The following is a 19,169-nucleotide window of genomic DNA, read 5'->3' as shown; positions in this document are numbered from 1 at the left end:
CGTGTGGGAGGGGGGGAGGTGATGCTGCTCTGATTTCCAGCTGAATTGAGGCAGTCAGTAGGGAGAAGCCCCCCTCTTCCAGTCGACACACAGGACTCTATTGAACAATAGAGCTGTGCCAATGGGCCTGAGGCTAGTCAGACAAGCCCTTGTTCAGGGTCACCCTGTGTTCATCCCACAGTCCTCCATGACTAATTAACTTACAGCGAGGAGTGTTATAGAGGACATCTGATGATGCATCCATCACTGGCACAGCCCAGGAATCTACATTAATGTGAGGTGCATTTTGGGCAGCCTGCCATGTTGGTGCATTCAAAGAAACATGCATTAGAAGAAGAGGGGAAAAGTGCGGCGAAGGCGCCACACGTGGTGCTGAGCGCAGCTTGCGCAGTCAAAGTGGCATTGAACTGCTGGACATGGTGTGGGAAATATTTGCCAGCTGTAATGTTGTTACGTGAAAGCTGAGAAACCAGCCACATGGAGAGGTGGCTATTCTAAAGGACAGGCGTTCTTCAAGAGATTGCGGCCATCACAGCAGGTGGCAATGTTGATCAAAAATTTCACAAATGTAGGCTACTAACGTAAAGCGATGGTATTCTTCTGTTGTGCAGGAGACTTTGTAGGACGAAAAACATGTCATGTCTTATTTGCAGTGATAAAACATTAAAGCTTAGCAACAGCTGCTCAGACTAGAGCAAAAAGATGCTCACAGTGATAACAAGAACAGGTTTTTATTAATATTTTGTAATACCATATATAATGCAATTGCATATCTTTGGCGAAAATAAATCTTATAAACATTTTATCAACAGAGGTTAGCATACAAAAACCAAAAGGTGTGTCGGTCTAACAGACATGGCAGACAACTGACACAAAAAGATACTGGGTTGGCAGCTTTATCAAATGCAACAAAATGTTCATTATACCCATAGGAACTGCAATAGAATTTAGAGAATCACATAATCAGTTTTCAATCACAGCTGCTGTGCAGCTGGGTTTTAAGTCCTGGGACCCCGACACGTTTAGGTAGCTTGACCACACACTTATTGTCACTTTGAGAATACTGTAACTTTTCTTTTGCAAGTGCTACAGAAAGAATAAGTGAGATTTACCTTTACATGTCTGTCCATAATTTTCTCCAGAAATGTGGGGTCTAAAACTAAACAGCAGCAGTCTGGGGACTGACTTAGTCTGATCCAGTTCTCCAGTAAAACAATTCAAAATCTGATAGTGACACCTGGAAGCTTGAGTTAGGAGCGGCAGTCTTTTTTTTTTTTCTTCATCAGTGATGAGATCAAGAACTAATCTTTTTTGTCACTACTTAGTCATAATATCTAAAATATAAAACAATACATGTGACAAATGTAAAAATAATTAAATTAGCCTCAGAGAAGTTCTACAGTACACGGGGAATGTGTGCCTCTCTTTCATTTTAAACCCCGGCTGTACATCAATTTTGGCAACAAAAGGTTTCAGGATCAATGTTAATTAACTGTGTTCTAACAAAAAGCAAAACAAAACATCAAGAGAACCTGGCAGTCATGGTTAAAACAAAAACCCGCTCTAAAGACAATAGATATTGGCATATGTAATCACTATAAATAGTGAAGGGGAAAAAAAAGTATTGCTGTAAAATAAGGGAGGAAATCAAAATACTTATAAAGAGGAGTTCACAGAGGGAGGAAAAAAAAGTGCCCAGTCATTTTTATCAAATGACCAGTGTTTGATAGAGTTTGCATTCAATAATCCCATAAATTAACGTCATAAATAAGGTGATGATTAATGAACAATAATTTGTTCTTTTTTTCACAGCTAAATAAAACCAGTGTATCCAAGTATTACTTCTGAGAACTGAAGTTTTCTCTAGTAACAACAGTTCCGACTCTAAAGAGACAAAAATAAACCAAAATGATTGGTTAAGTCACTGTACTGACCAGAGTCCTCTCCCATTTCCTGTTAGGGATGATTCAGAAAACTAGGGCATTGCCGTTCTAAATTACATTTACATTGTGGCAGCAGGGGAATATAGTGATGTGGCCCTTTGCAGTTTTACATCAGTGGCACAAGAAAAGGTTTGGCACTGAGGATGCATGCTATACCAACAATCACAGTGACATAATGTGGTCAAGTACTTTGGGAAGAAATATTTTCAGTTTGTTAGCTTTGCGCGCTTCCATGCTACCTTGGACTGTGCGCCGCAGATGAGATTATTGGCCTTTTTGTTTTTTCTTAAACACAAGTGGCTTGCAACTTCCCCCTCAGTGAACTGCATGCAATCAACTGACAATAAACACTCCATTTCACAGCTTGAGAAGAGAGTGTGCACTTCCTGATTTTGTTCTAAGAAGAAAGAACGAAAAACACCAATGGCCAGCAAGAGGCGAGGACACTACGCAGGAGCAACAGTGCAGGTTCTTGATATCTCGCTTGCGAGTGACTACACATGGAAAGTTCACACTTTTCTGGGTGTGAATGTGGTGTCCCCCTCTGCTTATTTGCACTTTAATATGCTCTAAGCTCTGGATTGTTTGTTTTCCTGAACCAAGTCAAAAACACTGTCCCTCAAGCTGTAGGTGAGCTCGACCACAGGATAAGGAAATGAGCAGAAAAAAATATATATAACATGGAGAACACAGGGGTATAATCAAACTGAAAACCCTAATATGGTGCAAGAAGCTGTAGTAATTCACTGTCCGTTCCTGATCCTGACCAGCTCTGCTTTCAAAAGGATCAGAAGCAGGCAGATTACCAGGCAGCCTTACAATAACAGCTGTAGCGAGGAGATCCGTCAGTACACCACTCGTATTCTAGAGTGGAATGACTAATTTGCCAGAAGAAGAGCGTAGTCTCACCATTCCAGTCTTTTTCTTCTCGTGACCATCATCTCAGGCCAAAGTCGACATGCACTATGATACACACACACGCACACAAAAATAAAATAAGATCTATGGAGGGTAACCTATAAGCACACAGTGAACATCTGGTACTCCGTGGCAGATGTTCACTTTGCATAGGCTGTCACCAAACATGAGAATAATGTTCTGCATCGCCACAATAAATGTAAAAAAAAAAAAAAAAACAACACACTGATGAATGAAGGGGGCTTACAGGAGTAGATCTTAAAAAAAAAAAAAAAAATTAATTTGGATGGCACTGGAAAAGCCATACGAAAGTCAGCGAAATAGTATAGCTAACTTTGTAACTAAATTTGGCAGTGGCAGAGTAATACTATTTCCACATCTTGATAATCCTGAAAGAGAGTTTGTATGTAATAAATTTATCACATAACAAGATCATAATACTACTCCATTCATTCATTCTCTTAACTGTAAAGTTTAACTAGCATACTCGACTCTGAAAACTGCCAACGTGGAATTAATGTCTAAAAGTTGTGGATTAATTATTGCATCTCTCTTTCAAGAGGATTCATAGAGCAAGAATTCCTTTCAAAAACAGTGGCATTTTCTTCTTTAGCACAAAAAGGGAGAAGTGATAACACCAGGAGGTTAGATTTTGTCTGTTACAAACATGCACTCATTTGCTTCATAAATAGATTCACTTGGAAGAGGATACAGGTTTGAGGAGGAAGCATGCAACGCTTTGAGTTATAAAACCTTCAGCTTTTCCCATTTTGTCTTTCAGAGGAAAAAAAAAAAATTGAAGCATCATCTCCCAGTCCGACAGAAGCAGGCAGGTGATTTTGGATAGGTATCTTAATGGTTCTCCACAGCCCAAACACCCACCCCAAGCAGTTACCCCCAAGTTACAAAAGTCTCTATATGGCTTTGTTCTCCTGTGTGAACGATACTATTGCCATTTGTGTTATTGGACAGGGATATTCCCAAAAAAAAGTAAAGGCTCAGAATGGCCAATGAACGATCAGATAAGGAGAAGGAGGCACACTTGGACACACGATCAGGGGTCAGGGTTCACAGGGTCCGGAGTCTGATGGGGGGGCAAAAAAAGAAAAAGAAAAACTCATTTCCTGTTAAGTTTTGTGCTCTTGACAGTACGTTTGGAGCCCTCCAAGCAACTGCGTATACCAGCAAGGTGCAGCAAGGAGCCAGCGGCTTCTTTCAGCTCCTCATCCAACTCTGGCTTGACCTCGCGTCGCGCCCTCTTGCCAGCAGGCCACTTGATGGCGGGTGGACGCCGAGAAGTCTGTAGGACACCCCTTTCGTCCCAGAGGTCGGAGTCCTCATCGCTGTGGAAGCCCTCACTGCCGGCACGGTGGGACTGCCTACGATCAAAGGTTCCTTCATCCAGGGAGGAGAGAGATGAGGAGGAGGAGCGGGAAGAACAGCGCTGCAGAGCTACGCTGCTGTAGTTGTGGTCCTGCTTTGGATCACTGCTCACCAGAACGGAGTCAGGTCTGGAGAGGTCCAGTGGACTGTCAGAATTGCCTGAGGAGAGCAGATGGACAAAGTGATTAGTATGCGTTCAATTACATGAGCATGGTTGACAGGCTTGTTAGTACATGACAAATGTTGCATGTTATAGTCACGTGAGACAAATTTTGCAGACTGTACCCGGGAAACCATATGGTGAACTGCCCTTTTTTTTTTTTTTTTCCCTCACAGAAGAAAAAGCAGAAATTACAGTGCACTTCACAATATGAATTTAGCCTGCTTTGTTTACAAGTATAAAGCAGAACTAAGATCAATCTTTTCCCAACTGGGAAAACCTGATTCAAAAATATCTTGTTGCCTGCATGTTCAAGCAGAACCAACACAGATGAGGAAAGTAAAGCATTAGCCAAAGCCACTCAAACTAAATGGTCTTTCAAGGGCTTTTGCAAGTAATTAATCAAATAAACGAAATAAATTCTAATCTAATCTCAAGTGTAAGCATTAACAGAATGAATTTGGATTGGAAAAAAGATCTTTATCAAATTATTAACTAATCATACGATAAAAGGTCGACAATTTTGGGAGATACTTAGTGAGATGAGATTTTTTGGACAAGTCATTTCCTATCCAGCACATAATACAGTTCCCCATAAAACAGGGAATATTTCTAACACTTGATGTTTTGCACGGAATAAACAGACAACATCTAACATATAACATGTTACTCAATGAGCTACTCTAACCAGCTGCCGCTGTAGGATTTCCCAGATTATGCTCAATCATGTTTAAGTATTATTTTTGAAACTGTTCCTGTGCCAGAACCAAAATTGTATTGACATGTGTAATAAATTAAAGCACACAAAATAACAGAAGACTCAAGCAATGACATGGGGGTATGTAAGGGGTAGGAGACAGAAAGTTGGAAGAGCAGGTGAATGTATGGCTGCTGGTGGATTCTCTTACATGGGTCAACGTGGTGCCCAGGGGCAGAGTTTAAGAGCATCATGGCAGTGGCAGCATCAATGTCAGACTCTGGAAGAGGAGAGAACATGCACGATGGTCAGTCCTAAGGTGTGAAAGCATGGTAGCATGGCATCTCTCTACCAGGACTGTGAGGACTGGGCAGTTAAAGTCATTTTAAACTGGGGACAGTGTTTACTGAATGGCACTGAATGTAGCAGAATCACCAAAACAACCAGAGGATCATTTCTAGCCACTGTTATTGAAAGACTGCATCAGATCTTTTCAGACCTGACAAAGTGTCTGAAAGCTTTATAGCTCACTTCTGGGAATCTAAATTATTAATGATTACAGTGAGACTGAGTGCACGACACTCAGCACCAGCAGAACCTCTGCCTGTCGTCAAGGTTACAAATCCAAGGGGCAGAGGGGGGAAGAGGAGGCTGAGACCTTGACTGGGAGTTCTCAACATTATGGTCTGCATGAGGCATCAATGACTTGAAAACAACAAATCAAACCAAGAGTTGAGGGTAAAAGCACAGTGATGCTGAATGTTCTGGGACTGAAATGTGCAAAGGCAACACACTCAAAATACTGCACAAACACAAGGTAAAAAAAAACTACACTGATTGGATTTTCTCTACTTCTACTGGCAGCTTTTATTGTACTTCCAAATACAAAAACTGAGGTAGTTTGCTTCTCTCTCACCTTTGAATGAGCAGCCTTGTAGAAAGAGATGGCGGGGGGGTGAGGAGGCACTGTGGAAGGTGCACAAAAGACATGAAGACATGAATTTCCCAAGGAATTGTAAGGAAAATCTCAATCTTTTTATTTCTGTGAATGTCATCTCTGTTCAGTAATATTCCTGTAGCACAGACAAAGCTGGTGTTCCAAATACAAACTCCCACTTCCAGGAAAGTGACTGGTGCTTTACCTGGGTGGGGAGGCGGGTGGTGTGCAGAAGGCATGTGCGGCAGGGAAGTGCTGCTTCTTAAGGGCTTGTATCAGGTTGGGGCGATACTCAGGGTCAACACACCAGAGAGAACCTTTTCCATTGGCCTGTGGGAAAGAGCAGGGACAGTCAAACGTCTTCAACCAAAGTGAGAAACCTGTGGCAACAAACTGAGAGGAATTTTGATTCACTGTAAACCGAGATATTCCTATATTGAAAAGGAAAAGCCATACTCTCAGACCATCAAGCGCAAGTTTTAAAGAAATAGTATGGGTTCATTTGGCAGCTGGTCTCATTGCTTTGCTTATTATTAAATGAAATCCAAGTTGAGCTTTCCTGGAAACAAAGAAGGCCATGTCTAAATACTGTATTTATGAAGCATTATACATTAGCAAAGCAGATGTTTTCATTACATAAAATCATCAATTCTTTATATTCACATCTGCCAGCTTTTACACTGGCTTTATTATTTACCTCTATCTTTATCTAAACAATGACAACATATATTATGTGCAGATGTTTTTTGTGAGAAGCTCTTACATTCTGAAACATCTTAAAATATGTGACACAGTGGATTGCACTGTTGCTAGCATAGTGATCTGTCACATTTCATTAATGCAAAACTCATTTAGTCACAAAAGGTAAAAACTCTAAAAGAACTAGTTGTGAGAGAATCTCTGTGTCAGGAACAAAACAGTGGAAAAATACATTAGAAATAATTCCTTAACAGCTTCAACTGAAGGAGGAAATAATTGCTCCATGGCACTATGCAGGGAAAGGCTTTGTCTGTTGGTGATGTGAGCAGAAGTGTGTTAACTGTCAGTTTATCTGATGGTGGCGTATTCTTGCCCATTCTGGGAGGAGAATAGAGTGAGGGAGAGAGGGAGGGAGGGAGGGAGGAGAATAACCTTGACTCAGATTACAAACCAGCCCTGATGCAGGAAGAAGGAAATGTCGCCATGGTAACGGAAACCACCAGCCAGTGTGTCATGTGAAACTGGTGCTGGTCTCTCAGCAGAAGAAGGGCTCATGCTGTGCACCTGCATGCTGAGCGGCCTGCACCGTACCGTATTGCCACTCGCCGAGCATTAAACCACCATCCCCTCCCGTGGTGGGAAAATATCAGGTCTTAGCCAGGCACAGCCTTGGCACCGCGGGCTCTGCCGGTCACAGGTCTGAACTCATACTGAAGCTCAATATGGCTACCATCGTCTCACTCCCTGGATTAGTTATAGTGACATGCAAATTAGGTTGCGTATGTATGTTTGACACAGGTAATCCTGGAAATGTGTTGGCATCCTAAGTCTAATGTCATCAAACCACCACAGTCCTGATGAAGTATTAAACTCACAAAAAAGGTTTTAACTTTTTATCTTCGGTATTATCTTTACTACCGATCTTAACAAAATCATTTGAAATCACATTCCCAGGGAACGGCAAGTTCCCATTTAAGCACTACCTCCATCTTTTGTTCCTTGACACATTTTTGAACACAAAAACACTGGAATGCCGCATGGAAACACAACCATTAGGAAATAAATCAACGATTTCACGAGCAGTGTTTTACTCACATCCTATTCATTTCACAAGAGTGTTTTTCAGGATACGCAGAATGTGTTTAACCTTTTGTCACAAAGCATAAGCATACAGTAAGGCCCACTTCTCCATTTTGTTTGTGCTAACATGACAGAAATACAATTCTGGCAGAACTAGGTTGCCTGAGATTCTTCCTACAAACTCATATTTGCTTACGTTTGGATCATGTTTACTTCCTTCTCACTGCAGGACATTAAGGTTTTAAACTGCAGGATGCTTTGCTCGCTGGTTTAAACAGTTACACTACCTTAGTAGTGTTACAGGAGATAAAGTCCTATCTTAGTGTGCTGTGTTTGCATTTCCTCTGAGGGAGTATCTGTGACCTTGACTGGATTCCACCCTTATCACAGCAGAGTCAGAGGTTCCTGCAGTGGCGTTAGTCTTGCACACTGTCACACGAAAAACACTGCAGCTTCACACTGCAACACACTGTTCATAAACAGTGTGTTGATAAACAAGCAAACAAATTCTCAGGAAATTTGCATATCATATCGAGATATACTGGTGGCAACAAATTCAAAAGGCACACTTTAACTGTGCAGTTAGAGTATGAAAGATAGGACACAATTTGATAACCTACCTTTCCCAAACTCCTTTCAACCTTGCGGAAACATTTGTTCAGGGACAAGTTATGACGAACTGAGTTCTTCCAGCCAGTGGGAGCATTAGAGAAATAAGGGAAGTGCTCAAGAATCCAGCCATATATTTCTTTTACAGGTAGAGACTTGCTAGGAGACTGCTCAATTGCCATGTAGATGAGGAGCGAAAATGAGAATGGGGGCTTAGACTTCAAAGAGTCCCGCTCCCTGCCTCTGCTGTGTGATGAGGATGAGGATGAGGATGATGGACCCTGGCTGGACCCGTAGTCTCCCTCTATGTCGAAAAGGGGGCTGCCACTGGGCTGAGCTTCAGGACCTCCCAGTGTGAAGTTCTGGAGCAGATTTTCATGGAGCCAGTTGAGGTTGGTAAGCTCCTCATCCTCTGTACCTCCGGTGCGATCCACGCTCGTTGCCAGCGGACTGGAGGCACACTCCGCCTCAGGCAGTGTTCCTACACCACAGACACCTCTCAGCCCCGTTCGCTCTTCTTGCATACCCGGAATTTCCGTTTTCTTATCTGGTGACATCCCAATGATTGGACCCATTAAATCAAAGAGGTCTGGAGAGAGAGAGAGAGAGAGAGGGGTTATTAATGTTGCACAGCTTACTCACAGCAAAAACCAGGGTGCCTTGATTTTCAAAGAAAGTTGACATGAAATAACTGGATATGGCATTCAGTGATGTGCACTTCCAAGCATTGACCTTGTTCTCTTATGTTTTCCCTGAGGGCACACCCCCTGTAGTGAAGCCTGTCTGCCTCTATTTCAATTCCTGACCCTCTTATTGCCCCTCTCCTCCGTGCCTGGTAAGGACAGAGCAATTCTCACTCCCCCCCGCCCGTCCCCACCAGCCTCTTGAATCCAGCCGAGGAGCTTTGAGGAGGTCCTCTCAAGCTACTGAACCGACTTAAGGCTCCACTCCTCGACGCCCACCTCGTTTGAGACAAGACCCAACTGCTCGTTATGTGTAAATGAGCTTGAAACCATCCAACAACTGCAGGAATGAGTGGAAAGCATCTGTCTTACAGAGTGGATGGCTCTTACAGACTGATCTGCATTCTGCTCGGATCAAATCTAATTTGTCACATACAAAGTAGTGTGAAGAGTCTACAGCCCCGAAGTTGTCCATCATTTAACAGCAGCAGGAAATTCAATATTGCCGGGAACCCTGTATCATTAACCAATTCCACCTGAGTACTCTTATAAGTAAGACAATGACACTTGTTTTTATATGAGCAGAGACAAAGCGTGTTGCCTCATCCAGTGACATTGATCCTATCAAACATAACGCACTGAGTTAAGCAAAACAAAGAAATTATTGTAAGCACTGGCACAGAAAGAGATATGTCCAAGTGTCATGGCCTAAAACTTAACATTTCACTGCATCCTGTCTACAAACACACCTGTGATTTTACCGCTTTTTTGCTATGGCTGTGCAGACTACTTGGAGAGGCCAAAAGCACAAAGAGATCACTCTTTGGCTCTGCTAACAACAAGCTTTATGTCCTGAGTGTCACCATGACAACCATGCAGTGACTTCAATTAAGAGCAGAAATCCCACAAACAAGAAAATAAGTAATCCATGATGGCTGGCTCTGCCACGCTGACCACTGGATTGCCACCCCCAACCTCCACACCCCTGGGACAAAATCCTCCTCCTGCACCCACGTGTGTAGACACCAGATGTCTCGGGTTCTGGATGGTGGTCCTGGATGCTTGTGATCCTGACCAAGAAAAGAGTAGGGTTCAGTAGCCAGGAGAGGCAAAGGCACTTTACACTGTGGTAAATTTGTGTATCTTTTCATTTCTGGGATAGGAACTGGGTCAAACTTGAGAGTGCTTGTGCAGTAGAAAAGACGGGAGGGGAAGCGAGAGGGGGAGAGAGCGCACACACACGCACGCACGCACGCACACACACACACACACACACACACACACACACACACACACACACACACACACACACAGTTTGTTAAAGCCAGTCATCGAAGACAAGAGGGAGAATGGGAGGCATTAGTGCATTTATACAAATGACCACTTAACTCTGTAACTGTATGGAAAACATACAGCAGAGTGACTTTCTATAGTCTTAAAAGCACTTCACCTGTTCTATAGATGGCATCATGCAAAATTTTGACCCACATTCCCTCTGTCAATCCTCTTTTGTTTGTGTTTCCATTTGTCAGCACACCATTCAAATGTCCTTGTGTACCATGTTATTCTGCAATCCTGAAAGTCAAAGAGCTTTCCAGGTCATAAGTAAAGGGACAGGCAGAGCGAACATAGGAAGAGGTATAACAATAGGGAAATCCTTTTTAAGGAAGGAGAGCAAGACAAGAACAGTGAAAGAGAAACTATGAGACTGAGAGGAAGACAGTGGGAGAGGCAGCTGAGACTCAGTAGGTCATGATGTAGGCTATGGAAATTATCCTTGGTCAAGGATTCAACAGCTCTCAGCAAAGTAGATCAAAGAAGAAGAAAGATAGAGAGCTGTCCTTTTGTGTTTAAAGAAAAATGCTGCTCAAGAGAACAAAACACAAGATATTCCTACTCTGAATGAATTTGGAAATACAAAGAGGATAAATTGGAGACAACTCTACAGTTTTAGACAAAATTGCCATTAGGCACAGTTAACTGTAAATTTGTTGATGGGAGAGAGACAGAAAGGATGAGCGAGAGGGTTTCAAAATATAGTTAAATGGAAACTGTGTAGCCGACAGAGAGTTTGGTGCTATGAACACAGGTGTGGCCTCAGGTTTTCATTTGCTTAAAGGGCGTGGCCAAATGACTGCCTGTAAATTTTACAAGCTGGGCAATGAAAAGGAGTCCTAGGCAGGGTAAAGAGTGAGACCACTGTTTAACCTTAAAAGTACAGGAGAGCTTCCCCTTAGTCCAACTTCACAGTCCTGACCTCTCTGCTCGGCCTTTCGGTGCCAGAGAGTAGTTATCCTCTTTTGAATAGTTCCTCCAGAAGACCCATCATTTGAATATCAACAGAGGCGGGGTGGACAGATGAGAACGCAGCCTTGCATCCAGCCAAACACAGGAAGTGTTTTACCATGATTGCAGCTGGTCAATTACCACTGCTGTAGCAATGATCGCAGTTATCGTTGCTCTTATGAAAAGGCATCAAAGAGAGGCGGCTGGGAATTCGATGGATAATGGGACGCTAGTGTGTAAAGAGAGGAGAGGGGAGAGGAAGCTAATAAGTCGGACTGGCCTGTTGACTGCAACTCATCCCTGAAAACACACCAAAGCTGCAATGGTGCTGACCTGATGGCTCATCTGCAATTTAAATAGCCCAGCGCACCGCCAGCCTCATCATATTCATGTGCAAACAGGCAGGCACTAACAGCAGGTGCCAAGGCACATTTCCCCCCCTTTCAAACTGCTCTTTTATCCTGTTAAGCACTTAGCCTATTCAAAAATACACAAAGACATATGGAGATAGCTTTAAGTGGCAAATCAAGCCGTTGATGTGTCATATTTGTACGGGGGAATGTAAAGGAGATGATGGCGGCATCGAAATGAAGAGGTCCTGGTTTGAGATGTTTTTAGGAGCCAGTCTCACAATCAGGACTCAGTTGCCACGGCAGCCAATGTTGTAAGGGAAGCAATTGTGCTCATGTCTGTGCATGAAGAGAGAGCTAATGTGGGGAGATCAATACAGGCGGAAAATGCTGAGGCCAGCAGTCTGCTGCTGTTCTCCACAAACCTGTTTGACAAAGAGAAGCGAAACAGACCAGAGCCAACCTGGATGTCATGGTGCTACTGACACAAAGTGCCATTAAGGGATACTTTCACAATAATGTATAAACCAACAAGCTATTCTATCAATTAAAATGAAAAAATCATTTCACTATTTGACGTCACAAACACAAGATTGCAAAACCCTACGGATTTTCAGTCTTGTAACTGCATTTACGTACTCACACCACACCCTCCTCACAAGAAATAAACCAGTTGACACAAACCAGTTACACCTCTGTAATAGATACACAAAGGTGTGTCACACAGCCCCATAGCAAGTGGCTGTTATTTGAAACTCTAACTGATATTTAGGTGACTATCCGGTCTGGCTGGAGCGCTAGAACCATGAATGAGACAAAGCGGGGCTGAGTTAGAGTGGGAGAGACAAGGATAGAGAAAGAGGTTGATCCAGAGCAAGGTGGCCAAGTAGCACTCTTTTATTTTATGGGAGGGTAAAATCATGCCATAACAAATAAAGCAGTCACTATTTGAGGCGAGCAAACTGTCTGAGTGATTCATGTTTAAATAAAAATACTCAGTGGATAAAAATTATCTGGCCAGCGTCTGAGGTGGAACCAAAAGAACAAACTTATACAAAGTGTCACAATTGGCCCCACACTCAGTTTATACAAAGGAGCAGTTGTTTTTGCTCTAGTCATGTTTCAGAAGTGCTCAGTATTCACCTCACAGTTTCAAACAGAGGATCGGGAGGGAAGGAAACACCTCCTGCCTGTTGAGGAAGTTCATTCTCAGAAAACAAATTCAGACTTCACACTGAGACAGTTAGACTTGTTCTAAGCCAAAACAGTGGACCCAAGCAGCAAGGTGGCATTTATTAAACCAGCAGTATTTACTTTGGCAATCTATGAATTCCGCCAGCATGTAGCTCATAGACTGCTGACAAACACATGGGCTGATGCAATCACCTAACAGTTAGAGGAAAACAAGTATACAAAACAATGGGTAATGATTGTGGTGTTCATCGAAGACATTAGCTTCACACAGAGTTCTCAAACTCAAGCACACAGTACTGCACTTTGACAGTCAACAGAGGTGAGGCCTTCCAAAGTACATGCCTACCCCCAGCCAACACTGAAACCTTATCTCCTGGGTCATGTGGCTGTAGGGTCAGCGTACAAACACCACCAACGAGATACAATCTCATTACTTTCAAACTACCAAAAGCATAAATGTTCAAGTCATTTGCTCTACTCTAGTTCACCACATATCCAAATAAAACCCCACAAATCTGTGAAAGGAGAAAGTTTTTATATTTCTGGAGCTTAGATGAAGTAGCAACATAAGACCCTCCAGGAATGTGCTCTCAAAGAGATTACTTTCCATGTAAATACTACAAGAAACCACCGGTTAGGTTCTCCATCCTGAATCATAGCAAACGCTAATAAATAAATGTAGTCCGTCAGAGGGATCCAAGTCAAGCGGCTTGGAAGTCTAAAGAAAGTAGCATAAAGACAGACGGGATTATACCCTGCTTTGTGAAAATAGTTACTGACGCTTCTTTAGGGAGTGAAATCAACAAAAGCGTGGACATGCAGTGAGCGGCAGTAAAATAAAAAAAGATGGAAAAGTTTTGAGGTGTCCATGCACTTTCTTTGGCAGCAATGAAGGGTCAACTACCTTTGTGTTACATTACATGCTAATACAATTTTTCAACAACTCTTTTGTCAATAACTAACAGACTAACTTTTGTCTATGACAGACCCTTAAAAAGCAGAACTCAAGATACTGTTCTTATAAATTGAGCTTTTTATTTTGTACACCTGCATTAAGTTTAGTTAAGAAAGCGCACAGCTCTGTGTAAAACTCAATTTCAAATAAGACTAATAAAGGACTAATACATTTTACATTTATCCACACCCAACCAGTGCTGTACTAATGATGAATAGCATTTTACATTTTTGGTTGCATTTTGTGGCACCTCAGTTGATGCTGGCTTTAAAACGCTGGCACTGGCAATCTAATTCTCCTCCAAATCTGAAAAGATCTTGGTAATTTGCACACTAACTGGTTACCCTGTGTTGTTGTTGTCATACTGACATCAATTAAATAGATCCTGTTAATTCAGCCTGAGGTGATGGGACAAAGACCTATTGTAGCACAAGACACACAGCCATGCTTCCCTCTTTCTTTCTCTCCATCAAGGAAACAGTAACATCAGTGTTGCTTTCAGTGAGCCGGGCCCTAATGGGCCGCATCTTGAGTCCACCCCATCAGAAAGGAGACAAGCACGAGGATGGTCAGGAGGTTAGAGTGGGAGGGGCAGCGCACAAGCACTGTGAAGAATTAAGAAACATAAAACAATAGCTAGAGTAGAAGGAGAGGCGTCACAACAGGAATATAAACAGTGCCCATAGGGAACCTCAGACAAACAAGGGCAGGCTTAAAGAGGAAAACTGAAGCAGAAATTCAAAACATTCAGAGACACAGTACATAAGCACTGTGGCCAGTCAAAGAAACAAAAAAACAGTCAATGGAAACTGTATTTTTAGATTTGCAGAACCAAATTTCAACCTGTTCTGCCTTTTTGATGTTGTCATAACATTATCTACAACAAGTTGACCCTATTTGTAAAATAGTGACAGCTATAAAATAGAGGGCTTAAAGGATAAAAATAAATAAATGCCATTTAGCTCCCTTATCTCCTGGGAGATGCTAAATGATGTGAGAAAAAAAAAAAAAAAAAAAAAAAAAAATCACACAAAAAAAAAAAGACAAGTCGATCATCTGATCAGGACAGGCAAGCATGACCAGTGAAACTAAAGAAGGGATGCAGCAACTTGCCTCAGACATTTTACATTTGCATCTCAAATTCATGGCCAGCACCTCTGATCAGCAGAATGTCACAGAACCAAGACAACAGAAAACTGTGTACTCCGGGGGACTTCCCTCTTTCAAAAACACACTAAGGCTTTGAGCAGGTGATATGAGACACATATGTGCAGCTTCTACCACAAAACAACATGAGGCACTCAGTTCCACAGGCCAGACAGGCAAAAGTCAGAGCTGGAGATTACTGATTAGTGGCTGCAATTGTTTTATTTAACAACCTCTTCTGATTACCCAAAATATATATACATAGCATTAGAGTGGCAAAGCTTTTTTTCCTCTTTACATCATGTTGTTTTGTTTTGTTGTTTTTTTTACTATTTTCAACTTTGATAGACTACAATTCAGTTACAACAACATAATTATGGGAAGCAGCTGCTTAAACTCAGAAAACACTTCCAACTTCCCTATTTTGGAAATCAACGAATTATTCAAACTTTACGCTGATCCAACCATTAACACCAGTACCGAAAATCAAAGTCACAAATGACTTGGTAATTATGGGGTTTTCAGAGAATTGCAGGTTATAAATCTTTCATCTTTTCTCTTCAGACTATTCCTGAGAAACCAGGTTCAGGCTTTGTTAAGCAATCACAGAAGTTTCCAAAAGGGTCAGCTTTTGTGATGAATTTAAAACCCAAGTCACTGATATACCTATAAAGGAACATAGTAGATAGTAGATTTTTGAGGACGCAATCTACCCTTTACTCTGGGTCAGAGTACACGATTCTGTGATAAGACTGATTACATGGCAACACCATTGCCATCAACTGCAGATTCTGGGTTATTCTTGCTTGGAAAGTAGGCAACAGCCAGAAGCTGCAGTCCCTGGACCAAGACCATGCCCTATTAAAATGTTTTACAAGTTATATACAGTGTTTTTATGACTGAACAGGAAACTTTGATTTAAAAAAAAAAAAAAATGCTGTGCTCCAGTGGTCCTTTTTGTCACATTCCTTCATTGTTATCATACATCCGCTCGCTCTGTCACCACCAAAGTACAAAGAAGCAACCTTTCAAAAAAAGTGGCAGCAGCGTGTTTACAAAGTTGTAAAAATGAACTGTGGGACCCCAGAGAAATCAAGAGAAGCTCAAGATATATCCCATACTAGTGTGACTACTACTGTGTCCAGCTGGTGTAAAATATCCCAAAAATGTGAGATAAAACCTCTATTAGTTAAGTAAACCCTCAATCTTCTTGTTTTGGGGCAACAATTCGATTCCCAGCCCTGGGACGTTTCTGTGCAGAGTCCGTATGTTCTGCCCCTGCTTATGTGGGATTCCCTCCAGGTACATCCAAAGACATGTATGTTTAGATTAATTGGTGAGTGGTTGTTCGTCTCTGTCCGTCTGTGTGTTGGCCCTGTGATAGAGTGACAACCTGTCCAGGGTGTACCCCGCCCTCGCCCAATGGGAGCTGGGATTGGCTCCAGCATCCCCCGCAACATGGAAACAAATAAGCAGTAGGAGATGAATGACTGAATGAAAAGTCTAGACTTAGATCTTATGTAATAAAAATGAATTTCCAAAATATGCCCCCAGAGCTTACCCTCAAGATTGTGAAGAAAAAAACAACAAATGATATAATGATTAATGAACTCAATTGTCAAGTTGAGTAATTATGAATTTCAGTTGTGAGTTATCATAACTTATAGTTGACCAAAGTCTGTAGGTTATCTTTTAAAATATCATGCTTTGAGCAGACCTAGACAAGACAAGAATATACACAAACACTTGGCTGTCTGCAGGTGATTTCACCTTACTGTGGTAGAAGAGAAACTCAACCCATACAGCAAGACTACCTGTGGTAACTACAGGGTGCTAGCAGCCAATTCCAGTATTTCAGATAATAATATAATGGAAAACAACTAACAGTAATCCAACTCTATATTATATAGAGACAATATTTCAGTACCCTGTTGTGATTATGGCCATTTCACGTCAGCAATAACTTCATCAGTGGGTTACAACAAGTCTTATTTATAGACATGAATGTCAGTAAAGTTAGCAGAGGCTCGTCTATTCTGGGCAGCAAAAGTACTTACCCTTCAGAGCCTTCTATACATAACGACATATATAGGAGTGGATACATGTCAGAACCACGAACAACAGCAAAACAACAGATGGTTTGACCCCCAACATGACCAGGAGATCCTGGCAATAAAATAACAACAAACTGACAACATCTGTTTCTTTTTTTGTCCTTTTTTCCATCCCTTAATGCTCAAATTGCCTCAAGGGACTTACCACCAAGATTTGAACGACTGACAAGCAAAGTGAAAGAAAGGAATATCAGTCTGTGTGTAATGTCACAATTTTTCTGCCACTTTGTACAAACAAACAGATCACAAAACTTCGTTTAAGATGAGGACTGTCCTGCTCAGTAAACAACACAGTGGCAGGCAGCAGGTAGAGACACAACAAGGCAAATGGAGACACGTGGAAAAGCTAAGTAAACGAGGATGAACTCGACATCAACATACTAAGTCTATCCATCTGGATTATACGGAGATATTTTTTCCTACACTCTGACATTGTTTGCAGAGCTCTCTGTATCTGGGACAATCTTGTGATAATCCATTACATCATGTGCTCAGTTAAACCAGTGTAGCCTCCCAACCTTTTATATCGTATATATACATATATAAATAAACAAATATATATATTTACACAATGAAATAACCGATTACACTCAAACAGGGGACGAAGCGAGTGTTGAACGAAGAGCAACTAAAACTCATTTTAACATCTTCGTCTACAACAACTTGACGAGCAGACGCGATTTTTTTTTTTTTTTGGGTGGGGGGGGGGGCTGGGAAATAACGTGAAAGTGTTGTTATCACAGAAAAACTAACACAATTTGTGGCTAAACGCTAAAAAAGACGCCGTGACATTAAAAAAGGCAGCGAGGGAAGCGAACACAGCCAGCAACACAATGAGGAATACAAAGTTACACGTAACGTCGTAGTGAATTGCACAATACTTCCCGACAACGCAGAACTCGTAACGAAGTATCTTCGGCCCAGTTTACCTCGTTACATTTTTGTTTACACCTCTCTTTTTTGGGTCTTGAAGAAGTTGTCTTGTGTGTAACATCGGGTACGTTAGCTCACCCGGCTGGGAGACAAAAGTGGCGTTAGCGGTCGCTCGACGGGTCAATGGAGGTAAATCTACTGCTAGCGTTAGCATAACATTTTTTTTTTTTTAAACTATCTCAGACTGTTCACGGCTATCTTCACAGATAAACAGATAACCCCTGTGGTCTGTGCTGTAAATGTCCGTGTCCACTGTTGGAGGAAGAAAGAGTCAGGACAGTGAGAAGTAACGTTAACACTAGCTTGCCGTGGCCACATGCTGTCGCTTGATCTGCCATGCTGGCTGGCTCTGAAGCAAAGTCACTTGACCACATTTACTTTTAGATCGCTCGAAACACAAACCCTCCCCTGCCAAACCATGACTGAATAACTGGGAATAAAATAGTAAATAAATAAATAAATAAATAAAGAATAAATAAAAAAAATAAAATAGAAATAAAAACGGTCAAACACTTACAATCATGCACGGCGTGCCCCGGTGCGGTTTGTTTAAAGACACGTCTGTGCGCAGTTTATTCAGATGTCTGTCTCACACAATGTCAGAGATCAGATCAGCAGCTGCTTCCTCCATACACGCAGTGCGCAGATCACACACCGCACGGCAACGCTACCAAACCCCTCGCCGTCGTCATGGCAACAGGCCCACTTCAGCCAATCAAAACCCCTCCCCTCCTATCTCCCCTGGCAACTGCCGCAGCGCAGGAGCGCCGAGAACGCGCACGCCATCCTATTTTGCATCGTGCAATGTGCTTTCGCTTCCATTGCCAGCTGCTTGTAACGTCATCTGGAGGAGGGCAGTGGGTTTTTTTTTTTTTTTTTTTTTACATTTTTAACAGGTTTATGGAGTAAAGAGAAATTGTGCTGTTAAATTTTATTAGGTTAGATAGTAAATTAAGGGTAAAAAAAATATCATGAATGATCCAAAACGACAGAGACTGTATATTCCCGCGGCATTTGGTTTGCAAACACCTCAGGCAGGGCGGAGAGAAATGATGTGTTACCACACCCAGCATCGTGACGAT

At 42.0% G+C, this 19,169-nt stretch overlaps 1 protein-coding gene across 1 annotated transcript; it reads right to left on the bottom strand.

Moving 5' to 3' along the window:
- Positions 1–1,200: 1,200 nt before the first annotated feature.
- foxn2a (forkhead box N2a) lies at positions 1,201–18,749 on the bottom strand. The gene is made up of 6 exons (XM_029521874.1): positions 18,605–18,749; positions 8,438–9,015; positions 6,244–6,368; positions 6,018–6,067; positions 5,313–5,381; positions 1,201–4,403 (listed from the first exon to the last, which is right to left on the bottom strand). The coding sequence occupies exons 2-6, from the start codon at positions 8,999–9,001 to the stop codon at positions 3,979–3,981; spliced, it is 1,233 nt and encodes a 410-aa protein (XP_029377734.1). The 5' UTR covers positions 9,002–9,015; positions 18,605–18,749; the 3' UTR covers positions 1,201–3,978.
- Between the last annotated feature and the right edge of the window lie 420 nt (positions 18,750–19,169).

The sequence above is a fragment of the Echeneis naucrates genome, chromosome 15, assembly GCF_900963305.1.
Source record: "Echeneis naucrates chromosome 15, fEcheNa1.1, whole genome shotgun sequence".
In the NCBI taxonomy this organism is placed as follows: Eukaryota; Metazoa; Chordata; class Actinopteri; order Carangiformes; family Echeneidae; genus Echeneis; species Echeneis naucrates.
The sequence above is the reverse complement of the archived record's forward strand: the minus strand, read 5'-3'. Positions and strand labels throughout refer to the sequence as shown.

Bases quoted from the DNA above. Each gene is read 5' to 3' on its own strand.
- foxn2a (XM_029521874.1), bottom strand. From the start codon at position 9,001: ATGGGTCCAATCATTGGGATGTCACCAGATAAGAAAACGGAAATTCCG. The intron at 5,382-6,017 runs GTGAGAGAGAAG...CTCCTCTTCCAG, and splicing joins ACAAGGCTGCTCATTCAAAG to AGTCTGACATTGATGCTGCC. The intron at 4,404-5,312 runs GTAAGAGAATCC...TGCTCTCCTCAG, and splicing joins TGGGCACCACGTTGACCCAT to GCAATTCTGACAGTCCACTG.